Source organism: Sylvia atricapilla, chromosome 4 (genome assembly GCF_009819655.1).
Source record: "Sylvia atricapilla isolate bSylAtr1 chromosome 4, bSylAtr1.pri, whole genome shotgun sequence".
Lineage (NCBI taxonomy): Eukaryota > Metazoa > Chordata > Aves > Passeriformes > Sylviidae > Sylvia > Sylvia atricapilla.
The window spans coordinates 72,414,022-72,432,718 of NC_089143.1; the positions used below are offsets into that span (position 1 = coordinate 72,414,022).

General features: G+C 41.4%; 2 protein-coding genes and 1 long non-coding RNA gene across 6 annotated transcripts in view; all 3 read right to left on the bottom strand.

Moving 5' to 3' along the window:
* Positions 1-3,470: 3,470 nt before the first annotated feature.
* Positions 3,471-4,572, bottom strand: LOC136360801 (uncharacterized). The gene is made up of 2 exons (XR_010743510.1): positions 4,344-4,572; positions 3,471-4,033 (listed from the first exon to the last, which is right to left on the bottom strand). It is a non-coding gene; the product is annotated as an uncharacterized lncRNA (long non-coding RNA).
* Positions 4,573-6,540: 1,968 nt separating this feature from the next.
* FABP2 (fatty acid binding protein 2) lies at positions 6,541-8,466 on the bottom strand. The gene is made up of 4 exons (XM_066316866.1): positions 8,385-8,466; positions 7,563-7,735; positions 6,859-6,966; positions 6,541-6,639 (listed from the first exon to the last, which is right to left on the bottom strand). The coding sequence occupies exons 1-4, from the start codon at positions 8,449-8,451 to the stop codon at positions 6,589-6,591; spliced, it is 399 nt and encodes a 132-aa protein (XP_066172963.1). The 5' UTR covers positions 8,452-8,466; the 3' UTR covers positions 6,541-6,588.
* Positions 8,467-17,654: 9,188 nt separating this feature from the next.
* The window catches only part of PDE5A (phosphodiesterase 5A), a 45,555-nt gene continuing 44,512 nt past the window's right edge, over positions 17,655-18,697 (bottom strand). For all 4 annotated transcript variants that reach the window (XM_066318411.1, XM_066318410.1, XM_066318413.1 and 1 more), the window contains exon 21: positions 17,655-18,453. In XM_066318411.1, the coding sequence (XP_066174508.1) occupies positions 18,319-18,453 (135 nt within the window). In that variant the 3' untranslated portion in view covers positions 17,655-18,318. The remainder of the gene's footprint in view (positions 18,454-18,697) is intronic.

The window sequence follows — 18,697 nt, forward strand, 5'->3', positions numbered from 1 at the left end:
TTCAAAGGGAATTGAAGTAAACTGCAGTAATACTTTCCTATTAATACCCCTGCTCTGTTAGTGTACATTTTTAAACACATTTATCAGATTTGTTCACCTTTTAAGCTCTATACTTATTAAATCTAACTTCCTAAGTTCCAAACCAGTATAACCAGAATAGGATGCTGATTTTAAATATGGTTATGCAACTATGAAAGATTAATTTTGTAACATTTTAGAAGTAATTAATTCCTACTTACGTTTAGCTCTGACTTATTCTACAATTGCATGTGAAGTCAATGCTGCTATTTATTAAACTCCCCCTTTTTTTTTCCAGCTTGGCATTTTGGTTCATGGGGATTGCACATCTGATGGGTTGTTTTTTTTTTGTGGGTGTGGTTTTTTTTGATGTTGTTGGGTTATTTTGGGGGTTTTTGTTACTAACACGTTTTCCTGTTTGGAACAGTCCTACACATGGATGTGGTCTGCATTAGCAGATCAGGCTGAATGTGGCAGCCAAGGGGCCATGGAAAGAAGAGGTTCCTCTTCCTCTGCTCTCTCACTCTGTCTCCAGTTTTGGCAGCTCTGGAAGTTTACCTTGTCTTTTGTTAACCTAACTAATCTCAGTGACAAGGAGGAAGGTTTATTTGGTTTTTATTTGCTTAGTTAAATCAGTGCACAGAACCATCTGGTGAGTGCTGAGGCAGCAAAGCCTGACACGACCCAAAAAGGCAAATCTCTTCCATTATTCACATTAGAGTGTTAACTTGGGGTGCTGCTGATTACACCTAAACATCAATGCCTTTTAGTATGAAAATAATGCCAGAAGGTTAAATATGCATAATAAACACTCGTACTTGTACTGTCAGTCAGAAAGGCTTTTTTTTTTTTCATGTTTATAACCTTATGTATATGTGTTTCAACCAAATGATGGCACTTGTTTAGCACAATTATCCAAATGTTTAATTAAACATTTAACCAGTAGTTTTGGTTATTCTGTGGCAAGGTGAGGTGGGTTTTTTTCTGTCAAATAACATATACCTTACAGTAGAACTGGAACATTATATATATGCAACAAATCAGGTATCTCAGCTTAACCTTCTTTCTACCTTCTTGATCAAAATTCCTTGTAGCACTTGGGGAAAAAAAAGAATTCTAGAATTTATAGTGAAAATAATATGCATGTTTCTGTACGGCTGCTAGTAAAAACAGCAACTTAAGCAATGATCCTTTTGTAAGAAAATCAGTTGAATACAGAAGAACACTAAAAACGTAAGAATTTGGGTGATTCCTATTGTAATATTTTTAAGAGAAATTTCAGAACCTGTAAATTAAACTTTTCTAGTTCATCTAGCCATGTTACATAATATACATAGCCAGTTAAGTACAACTGTCCTCTACTACCTGTGTAAAAACCAAGATTATTGGAGTTTGTAAATAATGTACAATTTGTAAAATGTTTTGCGAAAAACAACCCTTGTATTTGAAATGACAGTATTTTTATGTATGGATAGCACAGCAACAACTGTGAACGATGTGAGAAGACTTATTTTTAAATATGCATAGCAATGTTGATACTTGTGTACCCGAGCAACATGAATGCCTCTGACTGATACCAATGAGCTCCCAGTAAGCACAACTGGTAAACTCCTCTCTAAATTATCTGCAGTAACCTGTATAGGTGTACTTCAGTCTCCTGGCTTAGCTTGGAGCAATCCTTCCAGTTTCCTCTGTGACCCATGTTTACCAGGTATTTCATGATTAAATAGACTGCTAATCCAGGCACCTTCGTTTTTATATTTGACTCTGCACTCCATGTATGTATGTACGTAATATTGCTAACTAATATGTGATAACTCGGTTTAACTTACCTAGGGTGCCTATTTATTTTTTTATAAATGTCCCCCTCCAGCTATAGATTTGTATAAGAGCCTAGACAATTTTTGTAACAGTAAAGATATTAACAAGTCTTGTAATTAATATATTTTTCAGTCTTTAGAATTATTTACTTGCAAAGTTCTACTTGTTCAAAACATCAAGATAAAAATTTAAAAGCTTTGTTGTCTGTTCTTTTTGTGTTCCATGTTAAAAAAAAAAAAAAGTTGGCTTTCCAGAACCACATTTTTAATGTGACAGATAATGCTGCTACTGATAATTGAAAGTTTTTGTGGAGATGGTGGTTTGGTTATCTTTTCTCAACAGTAAAATTCATATTCTGAAGCAGGTGTTCGTAAAGCTATTAAACAGATTAAACTTTTTACATGGCTATGAAATGCATAAAGCCATTTTTATACCATAATCCCACAGACTTGGTGACAAGTGATTGACAGATACATGAGCTACCTTCCTGTCTTTACTAGAGATGAGCAAAATTTGTCTGGACCTGTGTATTCAGGAGCTCCATGTGCCTATGGAATAGCTGGAGCCCAGTGCAGCACAAGCCTGCACTTTGTCAGCTCTGAGGTTTTCTGAGGTAAGCAAAACCTTTAATGTCAGATCTGTCTGAAGGAGAAAACAAAATTAGTGGAAGATACCTTGATATTCAGCTTTCTAAGCCTTAACAGCATTTAAATCTCACCCATCTTATCAAAAAAGAAATGGAGCACCATTCCAGTCCTCTCCCGATAGGTTATTCCCTGGGGGTTTCACTTGTGCTATCATGCCAGAGGAGGGTAAGAAAAAGTAGTGAATGTAGTGAACTTTTCCCTTTAACGGCCTCATTTGAAAACCTGGACCCCCCACTCTGGTGTCTGGAGAATGCAGTCACAGCTGAGGGCTGCTGTGCACATGGAGATCACTGAAACCACTGATCTCACAGGTACCAGCAGCCAAAGATGATAAATCAGGGCACAGCATCTCTCTTCTTACAGCTCAAGTCTGACACAGGAAACAAACCACGGCCAACAGCACCATTGTCTTAACAACTGAATAAAAATAGGATAGACAGATGCTCTTTCCTCTTATCTAACCTCATCCTGGCCCGGTTTCATTTATTGTGTGGGAAGACACTGAACCACTCTGCACTTTCATGTCTCTGCAATCTAGTTATTTTTGTTGTATGTACTCCTGGGGAAAAAAAAATCAACCAAGCATGGATTGTATTTCTCAGAATTAGAAATTAGTATTCCCACGGGAAAAATGCTAAAGAAGACTAAACCCCCTTCACCCACAGCTTGAAAATTGTCTTCCTCCAGATCTGTCCTGCAAAAACCTCTCCATGTGCTCAGCTTCTTATCCTTTCTCCCAGGACTGCAGGACTCCTGCCTTTAACACAGGTTTGAAAGTCTCCCTCACGTGAGACAGAAGAAATGTATGTTGAAACCTCTTAATTACCTGTCACTGTCTACTTATAGCCATCCATGGACAGTGAGGAGGAGGGATCTTTATGTGTCATCTGCCAGTGACTCAAGGCTGCTCTTGTCAGCTCCTCCTTCACAGGAAATCAGAACCTGATTTATCTCCATCAGTAAGTGAGGACAGGACACTGCTGCTGGGTTAATCACTGACACGTTTATATATGTATATATTTATAAATACTGAGCCTGAGAGGACTCAGTAACTGCTGAAGGTGAAGAAAGGAAAAACACAGGACAGTGTGATAGGAAACCATCGAGCATCAACCCAGCAGGATGAACTTTGTGGAAACAGAACACCTGGCTAAAATTCATCTGTTGGGTCTGAGTTACAACTTCAGTGTACACCAGTGCTGCTGGGTTTTATTGTGCAGAGTGTCCTTTCAGTGGATTTTATTCAAACACATACTTCCATTTCTGCACGACAGACCTTTAGTACTAATCACAAAAGCACGGTCAGTCTGTCGTACCTGAACTTTAAGGCACAGTTTAGGACACACGAACAGGAACCGGGTAAAACCTGAACAGTAACACTTGTGACACACAGAGATCTATCCCGATACAGTATAAAAATGTGCCTTCTCCACCGAGACTCGAGTGGGGTCGTGTTCCCAGGTGCTTCTCCCGCACAGCTCCTTCTCTTCCACCGCCTGTGTTCATAAGGTGCGAAACAGGTGAGAGTTCCCTTGGTGGCAATGGCCCTACAAGGAACAGAAAAGGTCTGGTTATGTTCCTAGTGCTGTACAGCCGTTCGGAAGATACTGACATATAAGGAACATCAGTCACACCGCCTGAAAGAAGAGCTGATACCGAATCTCGCAAACAAATAAATAAAGCTGGGGGTGATTCGGAACTAGTTTCCTGAGAGGCATTTGTGCTCCCGAGGCCTTCAGAGGCGGGGCTGTGCGAATGCCAAGGCTGCTCCCAGGGGCCCCCTGAAGCGGACCTTTCCTTCCACGGGGCACAGCCGACGGACGGACGGACCGACCGCCCCCGAACGCCGCTCCTCACCTGGGCCGCGCCCTCAGGGCAGCAGGTAGATAAGCAAGAAAAGCGCCAGGTCGAAGAGGATGAAGAGCCACAGGTCCAACCAGTAGGACTGTCCCGACAGGGATGGTGACAGCACCCGGCCGCCATCACCCGGCTCCCGCTCCTGCCGCTCCTGCTCCTGCTCCCGCGGCCGCCGCCGCGCCGCCGCCTCCATCACGGCAAAGGGGAGCAGCGCGGCCCCAGCGCGCAGGCGCCACTGCTCTTCCGGGTGCGGCGCCAATGAGAACGGGGCGCGCGGCCGCGGCCACACCTCCGGGGTCACGTGCCGCGGCCACACCTCCGGGGTCACGTGCCGCGGCCCCGCCCCTCCGCCTCAGCTAAAGCTCCTTCATTCCCGCCTCAGCCAAAGCCCCGCCATTCCCGCCTCAGGCAAAGGCTCCACCATTCTCCTCTCAGCCAAATCCTTCACCATTCTCCCCTCAGCCAAAGCCCACACCATTCCTGCCTCAGGCACAGCCCCGCCATTCTCCCCTCAGCCAAATCCTTCACCGTTCCTGCCTCAGGCACAGCCCCGCCATTCTCCCCTCAGCCAAAGCCCCGCCATTCCCGCCTCAGCCAAAGGCTCCACCATTCTCCCCTCAGCCAAAGCCCCCGCCATTCCTGCCTCAGGCACAGCTCCACCATTCTCCCCTCAGCCAAATCCTTCACCATTCTCCCCTCAGCCAAAGCCCACACCATTCCTGCCTCAGGCACAGCCCCGCCATTCCCGCCTCAGCCAAAGGCTCCACCATTCTCCCCTCAGCCAAAGGCTCCACCATTCTCCCCTCAGCCAAAGCCCCCGCCATTCCTGCCTCAGGCACAGCTCCACCATTCTCCCCTCAGCCACAGCCCCGCCATTCCCGCCTCAGGCACAGCTCCACTATTCCAGCTCCGGGCAGCGCTCCACCATCCCGCCCTCAGAGCGGGCTCCGCCATTCCCGTCTCAGGCACTGCCTTGACGGGCGGGCTGTTGCGCCAAAGGCGCTGGACAGGGACAGTATTTCTGCTCGTCGCTCTGTTGTTGGAACAAGCGATGTCTGGGGGGTTTCCCCAGTGCTGCTGGCTGCCATTCCGTCCTGTCCGCTGGCTGCTGAGATGCAGACCCTGGGCAGGAGCAGGCGGTCAGCCCTGTCTGACCGCGCTGGGCTCGCCCTGCGCCTTGTGTGGAATAAACATTGACGAATTCGGCCCCATGCGCTTTCTTGGAGAGCAGATGATGCCCTGAGAAAAACTAGGAGAATTTTCGAAGGATTTCGGGAGTTCCTGTCGTGAAGAAGTTAAGGAAAATGAAAATTGTTTTTTAAGATTCACGCCTCTCCTTGAAGGTTAGTTGCAGCTTGTGCAAGGAACAAACGGGCGAAAGTTTTCACGTAGATAGTGTAATCTGTCGCGCTTTATTTGCACAACACACAGCTGCAGGAGTAAATAAAAATAAATGAAGTGACACAACATGGTATGCCGCCCTCAGCCCTTCCAGTTCACTCCGTGTTGAAATCAGGGCTGTTATTTTCGTGTTCAAGAGGAAAGACCAGAAACCCAGGACTGTGTGAAATAAAACTCTTCTCTAGGTAGCTATTACCCCTTTTAGCCTCAATATTAGGAGCTATTAAGAGATTTTAGAAAGAGATAAGGCAGATTGCAAGCAGGTGCTTCTGAACAGAGCTTACTTTTCTTAAGGCTAGCAGTGTTCCTTTACAGGTTCTGTCAATAGAAATAGGGATGGATTTGTCTTTATATACCAAGTATAGTAAGCATGTATAGTAGACGAAGTATGTCAGAAATTTGGGGCAAAACAATGACAGTACTTCCCTCTTAAGCCTTGTCCCCATCTGTATTATCTCGTTTATTTTTCGTTTTCCCAGAATTTTGCCCAGTGTAAAATACACAGGGAAACCGTTTCTCAGTATAAATACCTCCGTAAGGAAACCAAGTTTCCATTTGAGTGCAAAAAACACTGAAGTTCTGCTTATGCAAAATAGTTTCTGCAGCCTTTTGTATTGTGACACCTCGGCGGGGCTCGGTACAAAAGACATTTTAGCCTTTGGTCGTGGGAGTTTGTTCATTCAAGGCAGAACACAGAGAACTAGCCCGTGTTTGCAGCAGGGCTGGGTAACTGCAGCTGGGGAGGTGTCGTGAGGGGATGGAAAGGGAAGACAACGACACAGAGGATGTGTAGAAAATGGTCTTTTATTGTTCCTTCATTCTGATGCAGTTGTGTGGGAAGTGTTTAGCCTCTCTTGAAGAATCTCTTGGACTCGACTCCTTCATACACGTAGGTCTGTTAAAAAATCAGGATGGAAGATCAATGGCAGGAATTGCAAAGTTTCGTTCCCCAGATATGGTTCAGAGAGTTTTAAATTTTTTAGAGGCAAATTTTAACTAAAGATAAATGAAGTCATTTGGCTTAAAGAAAATACATTCTACTTTTAGAAAAGCTCTTAAAACTTTTCTTGTTCATTCTATTACAAGCTTGTGTATAAATGACTTCTTAACTGACCTGGACGAGTTCATCACCCACGATTTCCCTGGTTGCTTTAAGCACTTTTCCGTTGTCTTTTCTGGTAAATGTGCCCACAAGTTTATTTCCTTCCAGGGTCCAAGCACCCTGCGGCGGGAAAAAAAAAAAAACCAAATATTTTGCAACAGTTACAACACTGATATGGTTTAAAGGCTGTAGGATACTTAAAAGTGAAAAAAGATTGAAACAGTGTAATGATGCTTTTTAGAAAGGCTGTAAAAATGAAATTTTAATCAAGCCATTGGCTTATTTAAATGCATAATAGCCAAGCTAGATGTTTTTTTTTACTGGTCAATACACCTTATTTTAAATAATTGCATCAACAGAGATTTGTGATTTTTTACAAATACCCACTCTGCACTCTAGGTGGACTTGAGTATTAGAAAAACTAAAATTGCAAATCACCGGGATTTCATCTTGTAAAAAGTGCTACTTGCTCTGCGTTTTGGGCTCTCTGGAACCCTGAGAATCCATGGTACAGTGATGAACCTTTAACAGTAAAGATTCCCTTGTGCTTTGGTGTCTAAGCTGCATTCCTGAACAGTCAGGTTCAGGGAAATTTAACGTAATTCAGAAGTAAAATCGAAATTAAAAACTAGGAAGACAAATTATTCATCGTGAAGCTGCCCACTACAAAGTCATTATCACGTAGTAAACATTGAACTGTGCAGGAGGACTCTTACAGAGAGCTCAGTCCCATCAGCCAGGCTGTACTCAAAGGTGGTTCCCAGAGTAAATTCGATCTCTATGTTTCGGAAGTTGCTGTGTTCTTTGACATTAAACTTGTCCCCGTTTTGCTGGATGGTGATTTTCAGATTATCATGGGCTCCCAGCTTTCTTTTCATCATGCCAATACCTAAAAAAATAATCAGTTAACATAAATCAGAAAAAAACCCCAAACCTTTGGAGCATCATATTTGTCCCTTTTTAGTGAATTCTGTGTGGCCATGTGAGTTTATTCCAGCGTTCTGACCCAAATTTTTGTCCTTCAGTTTCATCCAGACCATGTCCACTGGTGCACATGTAATACAAATCACTGTCTTAACTGTGGTTGTATTTATATCCATATAATGCACAGTTTGTACAAACTTTAAGTAAATATCAGGATGTTAGAATTACTTGAATCGTGCTTCTCTGAAACTGAGGAATAATTATGTCCTCTCTGTGTAATTTTTAAACTAGTTTGATGTTGTCAAAATAATAGTCCAGCTATAGAATTCTGATTAAAGTTTATCCACTCAAGTTGTCTGAGCCATTTCCTCAGATCTAGACCTAGAGATTCTTTTTTCTGCTGAAAGAAATTTGGAGTTAGTTAAGATGCTTAAGATTAACACGGTGTAATTAAAATCAGAACATTTCTCAGCATCTTCCCCCCAGTGCCCCAGGATCTTTTGAAAACAAATGCAGTGGCAGAGCAGCCAAGAGTGAAGGGGCAGGCTGCTGGAGTCTGTATCCAGCTGGAGCGATATTTTTCCTGCAGGAGGGGTTGGAAAGATGAGCCTTACCCATTGCCTCCATGAACTTCTCATAGTTCTCATTCCTGTCAATTTTCCAGGTGCCGTCGAATGCCATGGCTGTGCCTGCAGGAGGGCTGCTCTGCAGGGACCAGCCTTTGCACAGGGAATTTATGTGCTGCCTTATCTGGGGAGCAATTTACGGGATGATGTGGCTGAGTAAAGCTCAACTGGTGCACTGACCTCTCCAAAGAGGGGGTTCCTGCAGTTTAATCAGATTCCCAGTCCTGACCACGCTGCTTGCTGAATTGTCTCTGATTGCCCTCAGAATACTGCTCATCTCCATTAACAATTGCTAGTCCATTCGTTCTGTCCATCATGAGGAGCAAGACTCAGGTGTCTGGTGAAAGTCATGATTAACAGCATTGCTTGACATTTTCTATCTCAGTTGCATCTTCAAGCTTGTGGCAGAGTCTGTAGGCTTCTGGAGGTGGTATTATTTACCCAACGAAACAAACACAAGTTTGTCCGTTATAATTTGGTTGGGGTCTGTTCTGCTCAGCATAACAAGCATGGGCCAGAGGATTTACTGGATGTCTGCAGGTTGTTTCAGAAAACTCTCCTCTTGCTGCCTAGCACTGAGCTGTGAGAATTGGGATGGTAGTCTCTATTCATGTGATCACTTTTTAATGCATATAGCTTAAATTCTCAGCAGCATCTACAAATGTTCTTCATTATAACACATTCGGTGACGATTCACGCAGTTTTGGATTACCTGACTCAAAAGGTGGGTTTGCCCATGCCCATGTTGTGCCAATAATGCATGCCTGTCTTGCCCTTCAGCCAGCTCAGGAAACGGGCAGACTTTATTCCAAGAGTCAAATGATTTGTTTTTATTGCACTGCTGTATATCCTGACCTTTGCAGTTACCACTGTCAGTCTTTCCTGATCTCTGTAGTATATTTACATAAACCAAATCACCCAGTGTGCAGTTACAGCTCATCCAAGGTGCTGTTACATAACAAAACTGATGACTCTTTTTCTTTCTGGCAGTGAAGTGCAGCTTCTGCTGTATATAGTAGAAAATCGAGGCCTAAAATAATGTGAGTTGCTCAATGAGACAAAATATGACTTTGGGTTTTCTCATGTACTAGAATCACACAATCTACACTTTGTTTAGAGTTCTTTTGTCTTCCTGTGGTAGCTGGTTTTCCTTCTAAAATCACAATTAAAATCGGTTTTGTAGATTTTCTTAGTTGGAATACTCTGCAACCTTTTTCCTTCTTGTATCTCCCTCTTCATTGTGTGGTTTTCAGAACTACAGCTTTTTCTTTGACGGTGCATTGAAATCTTGTTTTCTAGTATTGCTGCTTTCATGAGAGTTTTAAAAGCCAAGGGTGTGTCCTTGCCTTCCTGGCTTTCTTCAGTGTGCCAGCTTCAGAACACTGAAAACGGACAAACTTACTAACTTTAAAGTTTGATCTGTAGATAAGGTGGATAGCAATAAATTATTAACTTATATGGTTATGCCAACCTCATCCTGCCAATCTGTGATCATCGTAGCAAGGTGTAGTTCCAAAGATCAGGGCGATAAAAGGGCTTTTGCAGTGCCTTGTGTTCATCATCATTGTTTTGTGCCTTGTGTTCCAGTTGTGCTGACTAAAATTAGCTGGGACAGTGGAACTGATGGCTTGGTTAAGGCTTGGTGCCAGCACAAACATAACACCCCAATGAAAATATTGATTTTGAAAGGAAGAGATGAATCCCTGATAAAGCCATGCAGACTGGCTGTGCAGGATTTATGAGTGTTTTCTGCTGCATGTTCCTTTATTATGTCTTGGGATGGGTAGCAAAGATGGATCCCTTACTGGGAACTTTCACTAAGCGTTTGAAGCACAATACTCAATTTTATGTCAGTGTGGCAAATAGACAATTGTATGCCAGTAAAGCCAACAGTGGGTGGCCTAGCAACCAGGAGCTTGATGGGGCCTAACTAATGCCATGTCTTGGATAAATCATTGCACAGTACATATTGCAGCTGGGTGTTAGATCCTGCTTGAGCTAGGTGTTGTCCAGCTCCAGCTGCCTGTTTGCTGACTTCCTGCTTTTATCTTGGTTCAAGGAGGATCTCCTGGATGCTGCTAATGTGAAATCTGTTCAGCAAGAGAATTCAGCGTTTGAGGATTACCTAGAAATTTCCAGTGAGTAGAGATCCATTTGTGTGATTAGTTAGTAGGGGGTTGTGGGTTTTAAAACTTGCTCTTAACTGTCTGTATACACTGCTTTTTAATTCCTGTGTAATGGCTCTGATCCATAAAGTGCTGCAATTTTGAGAGGTTTTGTTTTTTTTTTATTGGAGAGAACTGAAGTGCAGGAGTTACTAAGATCCAGGTTGAAAAAATCTGGAAGCAAAACTTAGGATAATAACAGTCACACCCCTATTATTTACTTTAGTATGTACTTTATCAGTTTCTGTATGCTAAAATGAATCCTAAGATTACATAGACTAATAGAATCTGGCTTTGTTTTAATGAAAAAATGGGTGACAGGGAACAACTGCCAATAAAAATAAGTGTGCTTTTCCAGAAAAGGTTAAATGAATCTCTCAGTGCCATTTTGCACTTGCCATGTAGAGACTGATATGCCAGTTGCCCTGTTGGGGCTTTTTGTCAGAAGGGTATTTAAATTTATATCTGAATATTCCTGTATTCCCCAATTTCTTTTTGTTTAGAGTATGAAATGTGATCGTAGGGTGGGGTCAAGTTATAGTCCAGTGAACTAAGAATGTACGGTATTGAAAGTCTGCATCAGTCATTTCAGTTTCTCCAAAACCCGAACTGCACTTTTAGCTCATTTCAACGTAACTTTTTTAATTACTGTAAACTTTTTCTCTTGATTATAATATAGCTCCAAACCCCATGAAAGGTTATTGTGATTATCCAAATTAGTGGCTTGAATCTAATTTCATCTGTAAAATAGTGAGCTTCAGAGTTCTTCTGAGTGCAGCATTATAGCAAGAGAGCACCCTGTACGGCTAAGATATTTAAATATTCGCATTTGCAGAAGGAAAAGGTGGTTTCAGATTGAAATTCTTTTCTTAGTTTGGGCATCATGTGTCTCATGTAAAAGCAGAACAGACACCCAGGTTCTGGTGCTTGTTCCAGCTCAGAAATGGACTTTCCATGTGACCTTGATCAAATTAACCCCTCTACTTATCTGCAAAATGAACTTTCCTTTCATTAAGAAGCTCTACGTATCGTAAAATAAATTGCCAGTGACTTCATTAACTACCACAATAAAAGGATTCTGGATGCTTAATATGCAAATGTACTGTGTGTAAAGCAGTTTTTAACCGTGGTACAGTTAAAATCCCTGGTGGGATTTAACTGTGGGTTTTACTCCTGGAATCTGGTGGTGTTAAACAAGAGAAGCCTGGGTAAACCGTAGATTTTTCAGCCATTTTGCAGCCAGTATGAACTTGGGGTATTTTTCAACTGAAGTGCTTCTGAAGTTCTGTGTGTGCTAAGAAATGCTTCTGTTCTAAAACTCAGTGACTGTCAGATTCCATAAGTCTGTCCCTAAAGCTTTCTATTGGAATGAACTCACTCATGTGAGTTTTTTTCCTAAAAATCTTACAGGGTGAGGTTTCATGGGAATGTGAAATGCAATAGCTGTCACCACTGCTGCTGAAAATGTGGCTGGAGGAAAGAGCTTTCGTCTTTTCCATTTGTTAATGAGGCATCAGAGCTGTACAAGGAGAGAAAGACCTCGTGTAGTGTTCATTCACCTCTTCAGTAAAAATGCCCTCTCTCGAGGTCCTGTTCTTTCCAGGGCTGGGCAAGAAATGGATCCCTGTGCTCCTGCTCTAAACACTGCCACTTCTCAAAGGGAAATCAAACCTCCAGCAGGCCAGAGAGGCTGAGCAGGAGCGGGACTGGGCTGGGGAGGGGTGGAAAGTCTGTGGTCCCAGCAGCGAATGGTGACCTGATGTTTGCAGATATGCACGGGCAGTTGTGCAGTTGCACTCATACACTGCAGCTGAGTCGAGCAAACGGTGCTTGTGTTTTGTGCTCAGCTAAATCTGGCCCTTCATAACTTCTTGAATGAGCCTGCTGTTTGTCAGGAGCGTACATACTTTCTGGTTTTGCACAGAGCTAAAAAAAGTCAAGCCAGAAGTGTTGCTGTGAAGGACCTAATAGGCAAAGAACAGAAATGGCCAAGAAGCCCACTGGTCCAGAATTACTGCTAGGATCAGCAATTTGTGCAAGATGAGGCTTTGGCTGTCCAAAATAATTTTTTTTTCTCAGTTTTGGTTGAAGTCACTGGGCTGGCTATGTCTATCTCTCTTGTAATTGATATCCCCAGGAATTGATCTGTGGGGGCCGAGGATGAGGATACCTCTGTTTAACTCCTGTGTTTGCTGGTTCTGCTTTCTGGTTTCTGACAGCTCTCAGGAGGTGCAGCTCCAGTGCTCTCTAGTGGTCAGTGGCACTGAATTATTTTTTGTGGCTGTGAAACCAGAGATACTTTACTGCTGGCTGATCTCAGTAGTACTCAGAAGTATCTCGATATTAACAGATACTTTTCTCTTCAGGATTTCTAAGACCTAGAGAAGTTACTATGAAATGTAAATTTACAGAAGCAATGGTTTGAAACAGGCATTGAAAATTACACCTCAATAATATTAATTATAACAAACAGTAAAATTTGACATTGTCATTTTTATTTTAAAAAGCATGAAAACAGTACAAAGAGAAGAAGGAGAAAATAAGTAATGGGCAGCAGTCTGACCACAGAAAATAAGCTGACCCTTATGTTCTCTAGCAGCTGTACAATAAGTAAGGCTAATGAGTCTCTTAAGTAATGTAACTGGCTTTATTCTAAGAAGTCATAGGACAGAAGCAAGAGAGAACACATAACATTCAGAAGACTTTAATAGTGCTTAAAGGCAAAACATAATATACAGAGAAACCCCTTAACCTAGTACAAAAATACTGTGCCCAGAAACTATATATTTGTTCAGGTATTTTTAAAAGATAGAATACAAATGGACAAACTCAGTGACAAGTGACTGTGATTAAGGTTTTTATTAAACTATAATAGGAATGTATATTAAAAATATTTACAGTGCATTTCAAGCTACATTCTTTAAGAGACACATGCAGGTGTCTGCCATGTGAGTACAAAGAGGACTCAAATTCTAACTTCAGTTACATCTGTAAGGTACCTTGGGCATCCCTGGGAATCAGCTGAACCTAGCAAGGAGCAGGTGAGGCAGCTGTCACCAAGGGTAAGGGTTTGGTCCCTTTTTACAGGTTAAAAAAAGGTGGATTTGACCCATTCTTTCACTCTCTATGCAGCTCAACCCAGCTCCCTCCTCTGAGGGAAATGGGAACCACAATACTGACTTCAGGTGGGCATCTGAGCCCGTGTGAGGCCCTGGCATGGCAGCCTCGTGCTGTGGGAGCGAGTGGGAACCAGCAGTCACATAAATACATTGTCACATAAATACATTTACAAACACTGGTACTCAGATACGAGTTTCTCTAGGGAAACAAGCGTCCTTATGTGGGAAAGAAACTTCCCTGTGCAATTTCCATTCACCTCGCAAAGACCAAGGCAAAATACCCTGCTGTCACAATTTGCTGCATTTAGCAAATGTGTCACTAATTACCAGGATGGATTCGGTGATGTTTCTTCTTCCTGTCAAAGTCCAAACCAAAAAACTCAGCCCTCATTATTTACCATACTCGGGCCAAACTCATTCTGCTGTTCAGGCTTATGTTTTAAATTAGTGTAAGCCCCTGAAAGAGTGCAGCAGGGAACTGGGAAATAAAGCTGAAACCCTTTGGAATGTAAACTGCATGTAAATGGACATGAAGAAAAAACCTGCAGCATCACAGAGATAAGACTCTGAATGAATACTACTATATGAATTTGCTGGAAACATGAGGTCTTTATAAAACCTTTACAAACATGTGAATTCATTATAAGTGAGGCAATTTTTTTCCCATAAAAAATCTTTGCTATGTTCTTATGCATAACTGGAAGGATTGCTCCTCTAATTTTAATGGCCTAGATCTGATTCTTCATTATATTTCTGTATAAGGGATTGGAAAATCAGTTATCCAGTAATTTTGACAAGCCTGATGTGTGAATTAGGTAAGTGTGCTGAATTTGTCAGCTCATGTCACTACCAGGTAAAATGCATTGGCTTGGAACTCAAAAGATGCATGCAGTTGTCAGGGGGTGATGCATATAAACAGGCTTTGCTTCTCTCTTCTAAGGAGAAATCAGCTGATCATCAGTGAAATTGTTTCTTTCTACCAGTAGCTCACTTGTACATGTGCTCCATGAAGATATGAGTAATCTGCTCTTAACTATAAATTGCTTCTAATTAAAAATTAACACCATCTCCAAAATCAGCATTACGTTATTTCTCCCCCACTGTCTTTAACTGTGTGAGATAACAGAAAACCTCAGCCTTCTACAGCTAATATTGCACATATGGCTAACTTCTTGGAAAAGAAATGGTACCTACAGCTCAGGAGCCTCACTGTTATTTGCAATTAGAAGTGGTAAGGGTTAATCAGTAATTCTGTGTATATTAACACAAGTAATTTTTTTCAGAACAAAGTGAGAACTAAAAGTGCATTTTAAGCATTAAACTGTGCTGTGGAGTGAGCTTGAAAGAGAACACATTTCTATCTGAGATCAAGCAGGATACTAATTTAGTTGTCTTCATTGAGAGGAGCATTAAGAATTAGTGGGACAAATTCTTGTACCCAGAGATTTGAATCAAAACTGTGACAATGGCTGAACTGACAAAGTAATAAACTCCATTTCAGCTGCTTTCTTGTGTGAGCCGCACTGATTGCAACAGCCAGACAATAGAAACTTGGGGAGGTGTTTGAGAGCTGACTGAAATAATGAGAGAAACAGCTCATGATGAAATTCATGACAGCGCTGTGGCTGTAATCCACCAGCTGGCTTTGAAAATGTTGAATGCTGAAGGTAGTGAACTTCAGGCAGCAAACCTGCAGCCAGGCTGGGTTTGGGGTTTGTTCCCCATATTGTCCCCTATCTACATTGTGAAAGGAAGGAGCACTTTCTGCAAGTGATTCTAACAAAGCCATGACACAGAACCAGCACACTCTGATTTTGCCTTCAGGCAGAGTAAAACACTCTGCAAAGGCTTTGAATTTCATGAAATACAGCACTCTATGCTTTTAACGTTCTTAGACCAGTAGTTTAAAGGCTTTGGTTTTGTAGAAATATATAGAGATACAGGTGTGCTATGATATTTAAATATTTATTTACTAGGAACTGTATTTATATGTATGTTCCAACATTTATAGTGGAAGAGATTCTGTGGGATAAAAGTGTACAGATATGTAATTAAATATATGCACATGCTGTATAACTGTTCATTTTAAGTGAACCTTTAAAAAAAAAGTAACATCATGCCCTTTTTTTCATATCAAAGATATGAATCCAGCACTCCTTTGTAGCATTTATAACATTAGTTATAATAAAGCTTTGCTGAACACACAATATAGCAAAGAAATACTGGAATATTCATGTCGAAGTTACATCACTACAACTGTGATATCATCATAGTTATGCTGCTGTGCTGTCACCATGAATTACTAGTCCCAACCATAATAGCAATAATACACCTTTATATACATATAGTTTATTTGTATTTATATTAAATATGTATCTCACCAGTTAGCACAATAATTATATTTCAGTATCTCAAGCACTCAAGGAAAAGACTATACAAGGACTATGCAGATCCTGGAGCAAAGTTTTCTATTTATCAAAAAGTACCTAAAACTTTTTTTGGGGAGGTTGTGTCTGGGAGTGGCAGGGCAGGCTCCTGTCACCTGCATACTGTGTATGCATAGAAATACACATATGGAGTACTGCAAAACAGCAGTCCAGGAATTCTTAGTCAGTGTTGAAATTAATCTTTTTTTTTTTTTTTTTTTTTTTTTTTTTTTTTTTTTTTTTTTTTTAATTTGTTAGGACAGAATAAGGAGAAATACTTCTATGGAAAAATGTTTTCCAATTCACAGCTGCAACAATTTATTATTGGTGCTCACTAGAGAAGTTTGAGATAGGACTTAATCAGTGACAAATAATTTGGGTGGCAGAAATGCTGCTGTCAGAATACCTTGTTCTACATTAAAAACAAGTATCAGCTCTGTAACAGTATCGTCAAACATTTTCAAACATTTGCTTCATCTCTTCTTAGCTTCTGGCATCATTTATCTAAAGAAGAAATTGATAAAAAGGGGGAGTTTTCCTGTCTTTTTGACCAGCACTTACAGGTTGGGTTGACAATCTCCTGGGAGGAAGAATTTGTTGCAGTTTCCAACTAGAATTTCCTGGATTATTGTGATAGAACTAAATTCCCGCACCTCAAAGTGCAGTGCCAAATGTGCCACTTTTGCCAAACACAGTTGCTGATTTTAACTAAAAGAAAAAGAAATCATTATTACAGATTAAAACACTGGAACATCTGCACATCTCTGTGCAGCCAAAGTTACATGTGTTGCTAATGCATTTTAGACTGCTGATGTTCATCTCCTTATCCTGTCTACCTAAAGAACAGTACTCTCCTTGTATTCCTTTTTTGGGATTTGTCCAATGTCTATATTTTCTTTAATTGGTTCCCTATTCAAAACCATTTTATTAACCATCTTCCATTAAATAATACATCAATTTTTTTTTTTTAACTAGTGCAAGTTAATTGATTTCTTACTTTTCACAACATTAATGCTTCACAAATGGCAAATCCCTGTAGTACTCTTGGCTATTTTTGCTTTTGGTATTATTTTTTTCCTATTTCCTCAAGATGCTATGGTTAATCATTTTCAGCTAATGGTTAATCATTTTCAGCTAATGTTAAAAATGATTTTTAGGAGATGTTAACATAAAACATTCTTCTAAGTGGTCATAGCCATTTCATAGTAGCACTGGCCTGAGGAATCAGTCACTGATGGTCACCAGGAGCGTGCCCTCCCTGCGTCATTTGGATTCAGCTTTTCACCTCTTGCAGTCCTTCTCTTCTGCCTGTGATCCAGTCTGTTGTTTAGCTGATGTTAAAACCAGCTTCCAACTGAAGCTAAAACCAGCGTACAAACACAATCCTGGTTTGTTTCTGTTTGTCTGTGTGCTACTTGCAGCTTTCCGTGGGAACTGTTCTTCCATGGCAACCTGTCAGTTACATTGGGACATTTCATGACATTTCATTTCATTTCATTCATTCAAGCAGTTTCCATTGGGTATGGATAACTCAGACACTTCCATCACAAAACTCTTCATTGCCTATAATTCACAGGGCCTTAGAAATTTCTTCAGCTGGAATAACACATTTGCTAAGACATCCATCTAACATGGAAAAACCCCAAACCCTACTGGCTGCACAGATTTTGAGGCGTTTCACCTCAGAGCCCAGTTCTGCTTTCTGATGGAGGTTAGCAATAGTTTATGCTGGAATAACGTCCCCAAAGTGAGTCCCAATCTTTGCTCTGAACCTCTGGAAAGAGAACAGGCAAGACTGCTCAATCCTTTGATAACATAACACAGCAAGATGGGAAGAGGGAGAGAAAAAGGTGCAAAATGCAGTAGTCTTTCAGATACTGGCCACAACACGATCACTAAACAACTATGTACACCTGTAAAGCAACAGGCTCTCAGCACAGTCAGCGCCTGCACCAGTACCTTCTTGGGGGGGTGCAGTAGCAAAAACCACCCTTGGAGGTCTTCTTCCATCTCAGTCACATGTAATAAAAGAAACACACTGTCTTCAGATCACCTTGGCGTCTACACGGTCATGCTCTACCTTGAAATGTGGAAAAAATAATACAGCAGTGGCAAAACAGAAGCCAAATTCATAGTGTTCAGCAAAACGCAGTACTCCCCTATTACTGTGTCTCCTACGTGAACTTGAGCTTGTGGAGGTGAAATCAGCATCTCAGTGCCGTTTGCCTTGGTTGCTTTCTCCATTAATCAGGTTCTCTTGCTGCTCAGCCAAGGCTTGCCATTTCTGCCTGTTCTTTCTGCAGCCATCCAGCAAAGGGGAGCAGGCCTCCGACACGTGCGTTAGGGCCTGAAACAAATGGAGAACATGGAAAAGAGATTGCATCCCATTTTGAATTTAAAAAGGGAGAATGAAACGCGTCCCTCGTGTTTTGTTCAGATTTCCAAATTTAGGGGAAATCTAGATGTAGATCATTAACTGCACTGGTTTCCTAACACAAGAGCTGGGTACAATTTGACTCGGGTCACTTGGTAACTGTAGATAGCAGCAGCAGCGCATATTTCGGAGTAAATCATTCCAGTTTTTCTGGTCT

Excerpts from the sequence above, each read along its gene's own strand:
- FABP2 (XM_066316866.1), bottom strand. The coding sequence starts at position 8,451 with ATGGCATTCGACGGCACCTGGAAAATTGACAGGAATGAGAACTATGAG. Across the intron at positions 7,736-8,384 it reads GAAGTTCATGGAGGCAATGG|GTATTGGCATGATGAAAAGA; the intron begins GTAAGGCTCATC and ends TTATTTTTTTAG. Across the intron at positions 6,640-6,858 it reads TGGGTGATGAACTCGTCCAG|ACCTACGTGTATGAAGGAGT; the intron begins GTCAGTTAAGAA and ends ATTTTTTAACAG.